General features: G+C 41.4%; 1 protein-coding gene across 1 annotated transcript in view; it reads right to left on the minus strand.

The window, feature by feature from the left end:
* The window catches only part of agap3 (ArfGAP with GTPase domain, ankyrin repeat and PH domain 3), a 116,179-nt gene that overhangs the window by 22,721 nt on the left and 79,328 nt on the right, over positions 1 to 14,130 (minus strand). Inside the window, exon 13 of the mRNA XM_089008929.1 lies at positions 13,486 to 13,641. Coding sequence (XP_088865055.1) covers positions 13,486 to 13,641 — 156 coding nt within the window. The remainder of the gene's footprint in view (positions 1 to 13,485; positions 13,642 to 14,130) is intronic.

Here is a 14,130-nt window from a genome sequence, read left to right on the forward strand (position 1 = left end):
TTTTCCTGTATCAACCAATGTGGTTGATACAGGATACTGACACAACACACATTCTGCCATTCCTTAACAGCTGACTGTGTATTGCTTGGTGCAGCTGCATGCACACACTCACGTCAGCTTGTCACCAAATGATTTGTAATTACCATATTTCAATATGCAAAAAGTGGCCTTATTTGATACATGTTTTTGGAATGTGGGAGGAAACCGGAGTTCCCGGAGAAAACCCACACATGACTGGGGAGAACATGCAAACTCAAGACAAGAAGTCTGGAGCTGTAATTTAGCTGTCGGTACTTCGGCACTGTGAGGTTGACATGGTAACCACTGGATCACCTGTTTTGATGTAAGAAAATTTAGTAAATAAAAAAACACAATTCAGGGTAGCCATTCCATCGGTGATTATTTATCCATTTCAGAAATTACACTGCAGTTTTCAAGATAAATTTGAGCCATTAAGTCAAAGCATATTTATTAGACACACACGATAATCCATTCACTAGAAATTAACTCTGTACAAGTCGCTAATTGACAGCAATGGCCACAGTTTGTAATCAATAGCGGCACCCGGGCGGTGTGACGACGCTCTTAAATGACAGACGTGTGACAGATGCTTGTAATGCTGCGCCGTGGCAGAAGCAATAATCCAATTAGCTCCACACCGACTTCAATTATCTGATTCCGTTCGTGCAATCGACTACAGGTCTTTTTATTTCCAGTTACAAGTGGGGAGGTATTAATAGGGGCCTGCCACTTGCAAGAGCTCAGCGAGGATTAGGGCATAAATGAAACAGACGGGCCCTTTTTCACCGCCTGTAAAGACAAAAGACAGTTGTTTTATGTCTGTATAAATGGCACAAGCAAAGATTGAGGAGCAGGGATGAGACAGAAATTCTCGTCCTTCAGAGAAAGGGTACTAAAGTTCATCATACAATATGTAGCACACTATCTACAGAGAAACAATCATGTTATGTCATTCTGTTCAAACAGCAGCAAGTTGCTTCCTCGTGTGAAATTAAACAGAATTGCTACGTGAAAATTGAATTGTGTTTAAATATAGAAGCTCCAACATAATTTGCTCTTCCCAGAAAAAAAAGCAGTTTTACTCCTTATCACATTTTTTGAAAGGAAAAAAACAGTATAAAGCTAATTACTCTGTTGGCTGCCCAGGCAATAAATTGGAGGCATTAAAGGACTTTCATTATGGAGATTAAAAATCCAAAGGATGGCTGACTTCTTCAACTGATGAGCAGAGATGGGAAAACAAATCTCATTCGCCATGCACACGAATACACGCTTGTAAAAATAGCTACGAAAGAACTCATATTTAAAACCGGTAACCACATCCCAACAAAGGATACTGTTTCATCAATCCCCCTCCCCTGAACAGACCAATGGCAACAAGACCTCGATAATCGATTCTCACAAATTTATTTTTCGGTGTGATTATCCTGTCGTGTGGTGTGCGTTAAGTGTGATTCTTTTTACCCATATCTAATGATACAACAGAAAGTATGAAAATATTAAAACTGTCCAATATTTCCCACAACAAATTCATTTGATTTCACCAGTGGGACATTGGTGTGCTTGAGAAAAGGTGAGTGACCGTGAGTGCTTCCTTTAAATCCAATTAGCATCAGTAGTCGTTAGCAAGAATGGCTAACAAGAGACCAAAGGCCACAGAGTTGGAAGATAGGCAGTATCAATGAAACATTGGATTGGATTGGCATTTGCCTTTATTAGTCTCGCAGTGGAGAAATTCACATTTCACAGCAGCAAAGTGATGAAAGGAATGAAAGTAGAAAAACAAAATACAGGAGCTGCTGGAAAGGCAGCCACTCTCGCGGCGCCATGTTGAAGTCAAAAGAACAAAAAATACTAAATAACAAATAACATGACAACACAAACACACAGGGAGTCATTCATTCTTAAGCACGTTCTGTACCCTCTTTGTTACACAAAGCAGTTCCAGATGAAAGAGAAGAGGATCAAAGTGTCTCTTCACCAGTGGATCAGGGACATCATGGTGGAATGTGCACGTCGACTACAAGCTAAATGTTGAAAGTAAACACGCAGCTGAAGCATCCATTGACGAAAAGAGATTGTCTCCTGTCTCCTGTCCTACATAAATACTCCTGCAAGTGGGCTATTGATGGTACTGATGAAACTAAGACTTAATTTGGTGGATCAAGACCTGTCTTACAGGTTCAATTTGACACGACAAACTGTTAGTGAAGTAGTTCGCAAATCACTTCCTGGATTAGCAAGTAAATTGGCATTTTTGGGTCACTGGGCAGAAAAAGGGGGAAGTTGTCATGAATATGGCAAAAATAATTAAATATACATATAAACATTGCAGGGTAATAATTGACTGTTGTGAGGTGTTTATAGAAAGACCTGGAAATTTCACTGTCCGAGGTTTGACTTGGTCTAACTATAAGAGTCATAAAACTGTCAAAGATTTGATTGTCATTTCCCCAGTTGGGGTTCTAAATTAAAAAAAAAAAAAAAAAAAAAATAAGATTCTAAGTACAACTATGAAAATTAATCTTGTGGCTCAGTTTGACAACATTATGACAATATGCTGTGCTCTTTCAAATTTGCATCCCAAATTGGTTTAATGACTTACCACAACTGATATACTATGTCAGTTGTGTTCTAATGTCTAATGTAATGTCTAAATGTCTAAATGTTCTGATGATTAAATTCAAAATGTACAACGGACACTACAACTTTGTCTTCAAAAAACAATACAGCGACTGTTCAACATTGTAATAAAACATTGGATACACGTGTCCACTTTCTACGTATTCATAAGCTTTGAGGGATTCATATGCCTTCAAACTATCTTGAGTGAACTGTCCGGGAGTATCGACGAGGCAAAAAATATCAGTGAAAGTAATGTTTTGGATCGTCAACCCATCCATTCTTCAAATTGAAATGATCCGGCAAGTTACAAGTACCATCACGATATCCCAGCTTCTCAAAGTATCGCTCCCGGACTTGTAACGGTAGCTTTCGCACATAATCGGAGCATTGTTCAAATTTCATGCTACAGTAATTCGCTTTGTCATACTCGTCATTGTTGGTTTTGCCTACCAGCGAGAAAAACCCCGTGATTTGTAACGTCACCTCCGTAAACAACTGGCATCTTCTATATGGATAATTGCACGCTAATAATATTGCTATCTACCTGGCTATCTCGCGAGCTATCTTGCTGGCTACCTTGGTAGCTATCTATTTGCTAACTAGCTATCTAGCTGGCTACCTAGCTAGCTAACTAGCTAGCTAGCTATTTGCTATCTAGCTAGTTATCTATCTATTAGTTATCTATTAGCTAGCTAGATAACTTTCTATCTATTTGAGTTATTCCGGGTTGAGTGAACGCTGGCGCATGCGGCTGCTGCTGCAGCTGCTCAGCCACGGAAAAAAGTGACCTTGAGCGTTTTTAAAGGTGCTTATAAATGAAATGAATTACTATTATTATTATTATTATTATTATTATTATTATTATTATTATTATTATTATTATTATTATCGGTATATTATATGTTAGTCCCACACTGTGTGGCAATCATACTGAAAAGTAATCCCACTGCATGGAAGTGTTTTTTTTCCCCATGGGCACTAAATCTTAGCATGAACAATGCGCTGAAAGCTTGTATTGCTGTGAGCTTTCCAGGCAACCTGCAACGAGGAGCCTGTGAAGAGGCCATTAGAGCGTCTGTTATTACCGCATGGTTGCAGGTGGCATCCTGGAACAATCACCTCGTCACATTATGCTGAGCATTAACCTGTTGACCGTGTTTATCCGCCAGCTCTTCAACAACAAGTTCCTGACGATTACAAATAAATTAACACCAGGAGAGCACGTACGACCGAAAGCCAGCCGGTGAGTGATGCACCAGATATGATTTTCCTTAATTAACATGGCGTAATGAAAAGGGAAGTTAAGAGCGTAATGGCTGCGCGGCGACAAAGAGGGAGCAGCGGGAAGAAGATAAACATTGTCCAGCATTTACATGGGTCATAAATCTGCTTAAGAACTTAAACAAGTTGTTCTAGCAAGGAAGGAAGTTCATCGATGTTAGTTGGCATATGTTCCAAAGAAATAGGTGATATATGCCTGAACTGTCTGCTGGAAGATCATTTTTGGGGGACTTAAGGATTTTTAAAATTGACTTCACACAAATCTTATGTTTACATTTGTACAATCAAACCTCAAGCAGCAAGTATCTTTTGTTACTATTTGAACAATATTATAGCAGGATGGTGATACACGTGACATGTTTGGAATGTTTGAATGTTTCATCTGTGAAAATTTGGTGAAGTGGTATTTAGCCGTGATGCTGCACGAGAGTGGAATAAGAGGAGAACAGAAGTGCACTCAGCCTTGAGTCTAAATGCTTTGAAATTTAGGTTAAATTTGATACCTCTGCCCTGGCCATGTTTTTAAAAAATTACAATCAATTTCAGTGTCAGTAATTTTAGAAAATAATTGTCATTTATTTGCTTTATTTTTAAATGTATTTAAATGTTGTTTTAATGTGTTTACTTGTTGTCAATGTTCACTCTTTGAATAAATCTTCATAAGCTATCAACATTAATATTGTTTTCTGGACTTCAATTTGTCTCAGGAAGTAATCGGTTATCAACTGTGATGTAATTTTCTGGCGTAAAAACAGGCCGATGTCTTCTTCTTTACTCATATTCCACAATAACACTGTAGCATTCAGAGACCAAAGAACACATCGTTTGTTGTAAAGGAAATGGGTGTGAAGCTCAATGAGTTGACTTGTGTCTGAATCGGTTTCTATTCAGGAAATTCAGGATATGATTAAAATCGGAGACTGATCTAGCAGTACCACAATGGCAGAAAATTTGGAAACATAGCAACATTTGTCATCAAATATTAACTAAGTGCAGAGTAATCTATGGACAAGAAACTCAGCGTATTTAGAGTGCAGCCTCCTTTGTCACTCTGAAAGAAATTCGGACAGTGATAGCACCTGTGGACTAGATTAGCACCTCAGGGCGCTGATGAGAGCACAGCTGAGTTATCTATCGTATGCGGGCCTCTTGGGAGACCGGTGTGACAAATCCTTAAAAAGAACTAAGCAACAGTCTTTAGCCTTGACAACATCCTCTTCCTTCTTTTTTTTCAAAATCCGTTTGTGTGAAAACTTGGCGGAGATGACGCTTGAAAAGGGTGAAAGGTGAGCTATTGTTTGGTGCGTCGCATCGCCTCGTGGCGCACGCCGCCGCACGCGTCACGCAGTCACTTAAAGAAGTGCTCGCCAGTCCCCGTGAATTAATGAGCAGTTGGGAAGAACAGGCCAAGGCGGCGCCCATCTGTAAATGTCAGCGGCACTGCTTGCTCATTTTACACATCATTAAAGCCAATATTCCTAACCTGTATCAGAGCAATCAGGAGTAGGCCATTACTGCGACAGAGGCCCCCCGGGGGGGAAACCACGACCTAACTCAGATGGAGAGGGAGTGAGAGAGAAACTGGAGAGCACTCACTATCTATCTGACGCACACCTCTGCACACAACCAGCCAATAGTACGATAAACAAACTCATGAAATCAGAGCCGCTACCGCTAATAGCTAGCGCGTTTAACAACAGAGCCTGATGAGAGCGCCGGCCAATTAAATGCGCGTCTGTGGGCAGCCCCAAATGACAATCTTGTTATTTCCTTTCCTCCGCCGGGTGTGTGCAGCGCAGGAAGTCATTACGAGAGTGCGGGCTCCGGGGACAGCTTTGGGAAATGAGAGCGAGTCGGGGAGCTACAAAAAAGAAAGTATTGAGATAAACACCCGCCATTAGCGCAGGCAGTTAAAGCTCCATCTCCTAATCCTCAGCTGGACTCCAGAGGATGTTAACCCTTGCTATGCTGAGGTGCAGGACATTTGCACACTTGATTAAGTTGAGTTCTCTCTCGACTTTATACGAGTTCGGTGAAGTGCAGGCTGACTTCAGAAATTCGAGCGTTCTCCACTTGCTAACTACTTACTAACTTTACCTCAATACGGGCATTTAGATGTGGAACTTGAGGGAGTCTCCGAGAGCTTCACAACTTATCGTTCATTATTGAAATTGTGAAAATGTAGCATACTTTTAAAACAAAACAGAACCTCCCCAAAGACAATAACCTGATTATTACCTGTACTACATTCAGACAATAGGGCTGAAAGTCTCAATTATTTTAAGAATGGATTAAACTGTCAAATATTTTGTTCGTCAATGAATCAGACAAAAAAAAAAAAAAAACGACAGACGCTCCCCAACTTGGGAACATTTGAGTGATGACGTTACAGTACATATGAACATTTTTGCAGGTTCAATTTGTTACAAGTTACATTTTGTATTGCGCGCCATTTTCCGGGGGTCTCCACTGTGCTTCACGTACCCCCATGCACACAGACACATTGGAGGTTTCAAGAGCTGGATGTCTATGCGACGTACACCAAAGCTGACCAATCAGTGCCCGTTTATGCTGAAGTGTTGCCAACGAGTTCAGGCCACGATCCGCCAAGCTCGCTTACGAGCAGTTTAGGCTCCGAGAAGGCCGCGATGCATGACAAAAAGTAATGGCCGCTTCAGTGATGGCTTACTGAAGACCCAAGGATATACCGTATGTCGTCGTACTACCGTTAGAGCATCTGTGTTATATACTTACTCATTCAGTGTTTGACTTAAACATAAATTCCATCCAAAATATAACAGTGAAGCAAGTTCCAATCAAATTCACCTTATGACAGACCGCGTTGAATGGACCTCGTTCATAAGGTGGGGAGCATTTGTATTTTCCGTATAAAAGTTTCCGTATATAAAAGTTTTCTGAATATAAGGCACACCGCATTATGAAACGCTGCAGTACATACTGGGGTTACACCAGGTATTGAGAACCTATGTCTCGCGAGCCATATATGGCTCTTTTGATGATTGAATCTGGCTCGCCGATAACACTAAATACCTAGATATTCTCGCTTTTTCACTGTTCATTTCCTGTTTGGGCGGCAGTTGGCGGAAAGCGCAATTTTGAGTGGATGATACTGACCGATGGCTGTTGATGTCGAAACAGGTACACGGCCCTTTTAAATAAGCCTGACTACAAACAAAATGAAACAAAATGACGAGTATCGTCACTTCAAGTTGAATGAACGGAACGATTCTCCTTTATGGAGAGAAACAGTTTTGCCGTTATTCTAATTTGCAATGAAACAATACCACGAATGAAACAGTTGACTATCAGTGGCACTTCGACAAGCCCCATGCTAACGTTACCATCAATATACTTCTGTGAGAGACAGCAGAAAGCAAGCGTGCAAGCTAATGAGCAGTGTGCAGTAAAAGTTGACTTTCATTCCGATCGTTGCGAAGGAAAAACTATTCATATTAATGGTGAGTATTATCATGAAGTCATTTTAAATGATATATATTCTGACATTTTGTTGAAATCACCTGCGCGCGCGTGTGTGTGCGTGCGCGTGTGCGTAGTGTATGTGTGTGTGTGTCTCACTGAAAAACATTTCTCAATATTTTACTTTTATGGCTCTCTGAGTCAAAAAGGTTCCCGACCACTGGGTTATGCACTCCTTTCCCAAGGGAAATGGAGGTGCAGTGTTATCTTTTGAGGAAAATGAAGGCTTTGGGTGCGCCTTATACACTGGGAAATATGGTATGCTTTAATTCCCATCCCTTTATTAAAAATGCAAGTTCATTTGAATTCAATTAAAGATGTTTTTGCAAATACTTGTTGGTGAGAAGATTGGCGAAATTGCAGATTATAATTTTCCAATTTGAAAGCAGATGTTGTAAATCACTGCTGACATTATTTTGAAAACAACACACACACACACACACACACACACACACACACACACACACACACACACACACACACGCACGCACGCACGCGCGCACGCACACACGCACACACACACACAATGTGTCTGCTTTTATGGGCGACTTCAGAAATATGAGAGTATTTATTTTTGAGAGCCTGAAATTTAGAGCATTTGTACTGGATTTAAGTTTAACAAGGTATCGATGAGAAGGTTTCTTCAGCCGTCATCTGTACAAAAGTGAAGGTTTCGGACGTTTCGCCTCCTATCCAAGAGGCTTTGTCAGCGAACTAAAGTCTGACTGGTCGTATCGGCCCCATTTATATATCCCTAATGTCCAGACATTTTAACAAGGTATACAAACAATCACTAATAATAAAAGGAAAAAACATATTAATTTGATAATCGATTTATTGTTGATTAATTGGTGCAATTATAGTACAAACATGCTCTTGTTCACACATGGACATTTATATGCCCACTTTAAAATGAAGCATTTTTCGATATTTTTTTTCAAGTTTTTCTAGCTCAGACAGAGAAGTCGGCTATTCGGTCGGCAAAGTTGAAGCAGCTATGAAAAGCTGCCACCTGAAAATTACTCCTCCCGCTTTGTATTTTTGAAAGCGACCGACTGTCACCCTCTGATAAGTATGCTGTGTTTCTGTGTGAAAGAACTTTCAGTTGCTGGGCTCAATGACAGACTTTTTTCTGCAGTATCTTTGTGTGAAAGGCAATTGTTGACGATGACCTCACCACATGGGATGACTTAGTGATGATACTCACCCTGGCCACTGTGGTCAACAGAGTCATTCAAAGGCCAGGGATTTTTTTCCATGTCTAATGATTATTAATGCTAAGCATCATTTAGGAGGCGTCAACGCCATTGTTGTCGTCTTTCCAGCATATTCATCTTGTTGATTGATCACGTCGCTCATCTGACATCAGTTTTATGGCCTGCGAGATGCGTCTGAGTGTTTCCACAATGCCATCCAATTAGAGAGCTCCATTCATCATTTATGTGACGGGATCATTATTAATTGGGTGAAGAGTCGGGCTGACAATCACCCGCCGAGATGGGCTGTGTCTTCTGGACGGGTCAGTTCATACTATGGAAACCCAACTTGGAGGATGAAATGGCTTTGCGCCTCCATGCTCTTTTATGAACCACCATTCGACTTTTGTAAATCAGCCGCAAACATCTAGACCAGGGGTCGGGAACCTTTTTGACTAAGAGATCCATAAAAGTAAAATATTTAGAAATGTTCTTCAGCGAGAGCCACGCATGCGCGCACACACGCACGGGCGCGCGCGCACACACGCTCGGGCACGCGCGCACACACACGGGCGCGCGCGCACACGTGCAAACACGCGCGGTCAATTTTCAACAAAATATCAGAATGGATTATTTAAACTAACTTTGTGATAGTACTCACCGTTAACATGAATGTTTTTCCGTTCCTCGTGATGAGTAAAAATCCAGGCAAACGATCGGAATGAAATTCAACTTGCCGGTCCGGAGGCGGAGTTACTGCTTGCTAGCCTGCGCACGGCTCATAAGCTTCCACACTTGCTATCTGCAATCTACTTCTCGCAGCAGTATGTTGATGCTAACGTTAACACGGGGCTTGTTAAAATGTCACTGACATTCGACTGTTTCATCGATGGTGTTGTTTCATTGCAAATTCGAATCCGAACATTTTCTCTCCCAACTTATCGTTCATTATTGAAATTGTGAAAATGTAGCATACTTTTAAAACAAAACAGAACCTCCCCAAAGACAATAACCTGATTATTACCTGTACTACATTCAGACAATAGGGCTGAAAGTCTCAATTATTTTAAGAATGGATTAAACTGTCAAATATTTTGTTCGTCAATGAATCAGACAAAAAAAAAAAAAAAACGACAGACGCTCCCCAACTTGGGAACATTCGAGTGATGACGTTACAATACATATGAACATTTTTGCAGGTTCAATATGTTGAAAAATGTTCGCACAGAGATGCTGTAAGTTACATTTTGTATTGCGCGCCATTTTCCGGGGGTCTCCACTGTGCTTCACGTACCCCCATGCACACAGACACATTGGAGGTTTCAAGAGCTGGATGTCTATGCGACGTACACCAAAGCTGACCAATCAGTGCCCGTTTATGCTGAAGTGTTGCCAACGAGTTCAGGCCACGATCCGCCGAGCTCGCTTACGAGCAGTTTAGGCTCCGAGAAGGCCGCGATGCATGACAAAAAGTAATGGCCGCTTCAGTGATGGCTTACTGAAGACCCAAGGATATACAGTATGTCGTCGTACTACCGTTAGAGCATCTGTGTTATATACTTACTCATTCAGTGTTTGACTTAAACATACATTCCATCCAAAATATAACAGTGAAGCAACTTCCAATCAAATTCACCTTATGACAGACCGCGTTGAATGGACCTCGTTCATAAGGTGGGGAGCATTTGTATTTTCCGTATAAAAGTTTCCGTATATAAAAGTTTTCTGAATATAAGGCACACCGCATTATGAAACGCTGCAGTACATACTGGGGTTACGCCAGGTATTGAGAACCTATGTCTCGCGAGCCATATATGGCTCTTTTGATGATTGAATCTGGCAAGCCGATAACACTAAATACCTAGATATTCTCGCTTTTTCACTGTTCATTTCCTGTTTGGGCGGCAGTTGGCGGAAAGCGCAATTTTGAGTGGATGATACTGACCGATGGCTGTTGATGTCGAAACAGGTACACGGCCCTTTTAAATAAGCCTGACTACAAACAAAATGAAACAAAATGACGAGTATCGTCACTTCAAGTTGAATGAACGGAACGATTCTCCTTTATGGAGAGAAACAGTTTTGCCGTTATTCTAATTTGCAATGAAACAATACCACGACTGAAACAGTTGACTATCAGTGGCACTTCGACAAGCCCCATGCTAACGTTACCATCAATATACTTCTGTGAGAGACAGCAGAAAGCAAGCGTGCAAGCTAATGAGCAGTGTGCAGTAAAAGTTGACTTTCATTCCGATCGTTCCGAAGGAAAAACTATTCATATTAATGGTGAGTATTATCATGAAGTCATTTTAAATGATATATATTCTGACATTTTGTTGAAATCACCTGCGCGCGCGTGTGTGTGCGTGCGCGTGTGCGTAGTGTATGTGTGTGTGTCTCACTGAAAAACATTTCTCAATATTTTACTTTTATGGCTCTCTGAGTCAAAAAGGTTCCCGACCACTGGGTTATGCACTCCTTTTCCAAGGGAAATGGAGGTGCAGTGTTATCTTTTGAGGAAAATGAAGGCTTTGGGTGCGCCTTATACACTGGGAAATGTGGTATGCTTTAATTCCCATCCCTTTATTAAAAATGCAAGTTCATTTGAATTCAATTAAAGATGTTTTTGCAAATACTTGTTGGTGAGAAGATTGGCGAAATTGCAGATTATAATTTTCCAATTTGAAAGCAGATGTTGTAAATCACTGCTGACATTATTTTGAAAACAACACACACACACACACACACACACACACACACACACACACACACACACACACGCACGCACGCACGCACGCGCGCACGCACACACGCACACACACACACAATGTGTCTGCTTTTATGGGCGACTTCAGAAATATGAGAGTATTTATTTTTGAGAGCCTGAAATTTAGAGCATTTGTACTGGATTTAAGTTTAACAAGGTATCGATGAGAAGGTTTCTTCAGCCGTCATCTGTACAAAAGTGAAGGTTTCGGACGTTTCGCCTCCTATCCAAGAGGCTTTGTCAGCGAACTAAAGTCTGACTGGTCGTATCGGCCCCATTTATATATCCCTAATGTCCAGACATTTTAACAAGGTATACAAACAATCACTAATAATAAAAGGAAAAAACATATTAATTTGATAATCGATTTATTGTTGATTAATTGGTGCAATTATAGTACAAACATGCTCTTGTTCACACATGGACATTTATATGCCCACTTTAAAATGAAGCATTTTTCGATATTTTTTTTCAAGTTTTTCTAGCTCAGACAGAGAAGTCGGCTATTCGGTCGGCAAAGTTGAAGCAGCTATGAAAAGCTGCCACCTGAAAATTACTCCTCCCGCTTTGTATTTTTGAAAGCGACCGACTGTCACCCTCTGATAAGTATGCTGTGTTTCTGTGTGAAAGAACTTTCAGTTGCTGGGCTCAATGACAGACTTTTTTCTGCAGTATCTTTGTGTGAAAGGCAATTGTTGACGATGACCTCACCACATGGGATGACTTAGGTGATGATACTCACCCTGGCCACTGTGGTCAACAGAGTCATTCAAAGGCCAGGGATTTTTTTCCATGTCTAATGATTATTAATGCTAAGCATCATTTAGGAGGCGTCAACGCCATTGTTGTCGTCTTTCCAGCATATTCATCTTGTTGATTGATCACGTCGCTCATCTGACATCAGTTTTATGGCCTGCGAGATGCGTCTGAGTGTTTCCACAATGCCATCCAATTAGAGAGCTCCATTCATCATTTATGTGACGGGATCATTATTAATTGGGTGAAGAGTCGGGCTGACAATCACCCGCCGAGATGGGCTGTGTCTTCTGGACGGGTCAGTTCATACTATGGAAACCCAACTTGGAGGATGAAATGGCTTTGCGCCTCCATGCTCTTTAATGAACCACCATTCGACTTTTGTAAATCAGCCGCAAACATCTAGACCGGGAACCTTTTTGACTAAGAGAGCCATAAAAGTAAAATATTTAGAAATGTTCTTCAGCGAGAGCCACGCATGCGCGCACACACGCACGGGCGCGCGCGCACACACGCTCGGGCACGCGCGCACACACACGGGCGCGCGCGCACACGTGCAAACACGCGCGGTCAATTTTCAACAAAATATCAGAATGGATTATTTAAACTAACTTTGTGATAGTACTCACCGTTAACATGAATGTTTTTCCGTTCCTCGTGATGAGTAAAAATCCAGGCAAACGATCGGAATGAAATTCAACTTGCCGGTCCGGAGGCGGAGTTACTGCTTGCTAGCCTGCGCACGGCTCATAAGCTTCCACACTTGCTATCTGCAATCTACTTCTCGCAGCAGTATGTTGATGCTAACGTTAACACGGGGCTTGTTAAAATGTCACTGACATTCGACTGTTTCATCGATGGTGTTGTTTCATTGCAAATTCCAATCCGAACATTTTCTCTCCTCAAAGGCTAATGAATCCTTCGGTGAATTCAAGCTGAAGTGCACTCGTGGGGCTCATTTAAAGGGGCGTTGACCTGTTTCGACTGACGGCCAATGTCATCCAATCAAAATTGCGCTTTCCGCCAACTGCAGCCCCAACGGGAAATCAACGGCGAAAAAAAATGAGAATATGTATACACAGTAAAGTCTCGTTATATCGATATTCAAGGGAGCCCGAAAAAATATCGATATAACCGGGACTATCGATATATCCGACCCTGTTTGCATGTAATTTTCTCCGTGCGTGCATAGAAATAGTATCGATATAACCGGGACTATCGATATATCCGATATCGATATAACGAGACTTTACTGTAGTTTTATCGGCGAGTCATTTAGGCAAGACTAATCTCAAATGCATCATCCATTTGTAAATGAGTGTCTCCCATCTTTCTTACCTTCATTCCCAGCAACTAGACCATCAGGCTTGGTGATACCCGTGCTCTTTTTCCGTCTGTGTTTCTTGCGGTTGGCGTGTGGCGAGGGAGGCGGATCTAGTTTAGGGCTCGTAGCGCTGCCTGCACTGCAACTGGCTGGGTCGCCCGTTCCGTTAGCTAGGGAGGGAATTGATCAAGTGTTACTTTTTGCACAGAGTAGATGTGTTTGACCATTTTTTAATGGTAGCATGTTTCAGCAACAGACAGCTCAAAGTTTAGCAAAAGGCAATGAAAAATCCTTAAATGAATTATGTGAACCTATGCTGTACCTGTATGCTGCCTCAGATTTGCCAGGAACAAACAATTTCCAGAGTGTTTCGATAACACGTACTCCATCGGACCGATTGCTGCACTCGATTTCAACGATTTGTATGACTAGTAAAGAATAAAAACAGCACCACCCAAGCGATAAGCCATTATATCCCTCAAGTCGCTTCAGTAAGACGACCGAACAATTTGCACTGGGTTCATATTGTCACCAAGGAAGCAATTGAGGACTTCCAAGAGTCAATAAAGCTCAGACAACATACTGAGTCACCTGTTGCTCAATGATGTGAATGTGTTGACTTCCTTAACTCATATGCATGAGAAATGGGCAAAAAAAGC

Source organism: Hippocampus bargibanti, linkage group LG11 (genome assembly GCF_051943395.1).
Source record: "Hippocampus bargibanti isolate YZ-2025 linkage group LG11, ASM5194339v1, whole genome shotgun sequence".
In the NCBI taxonomy this organism is placed as follows: Eukaryota; Metazoa; Chordata; class Actinopteri; order Syngnathiformes; family Syngnathidae; genus Hippocampus; species Hippocampus bargibanti.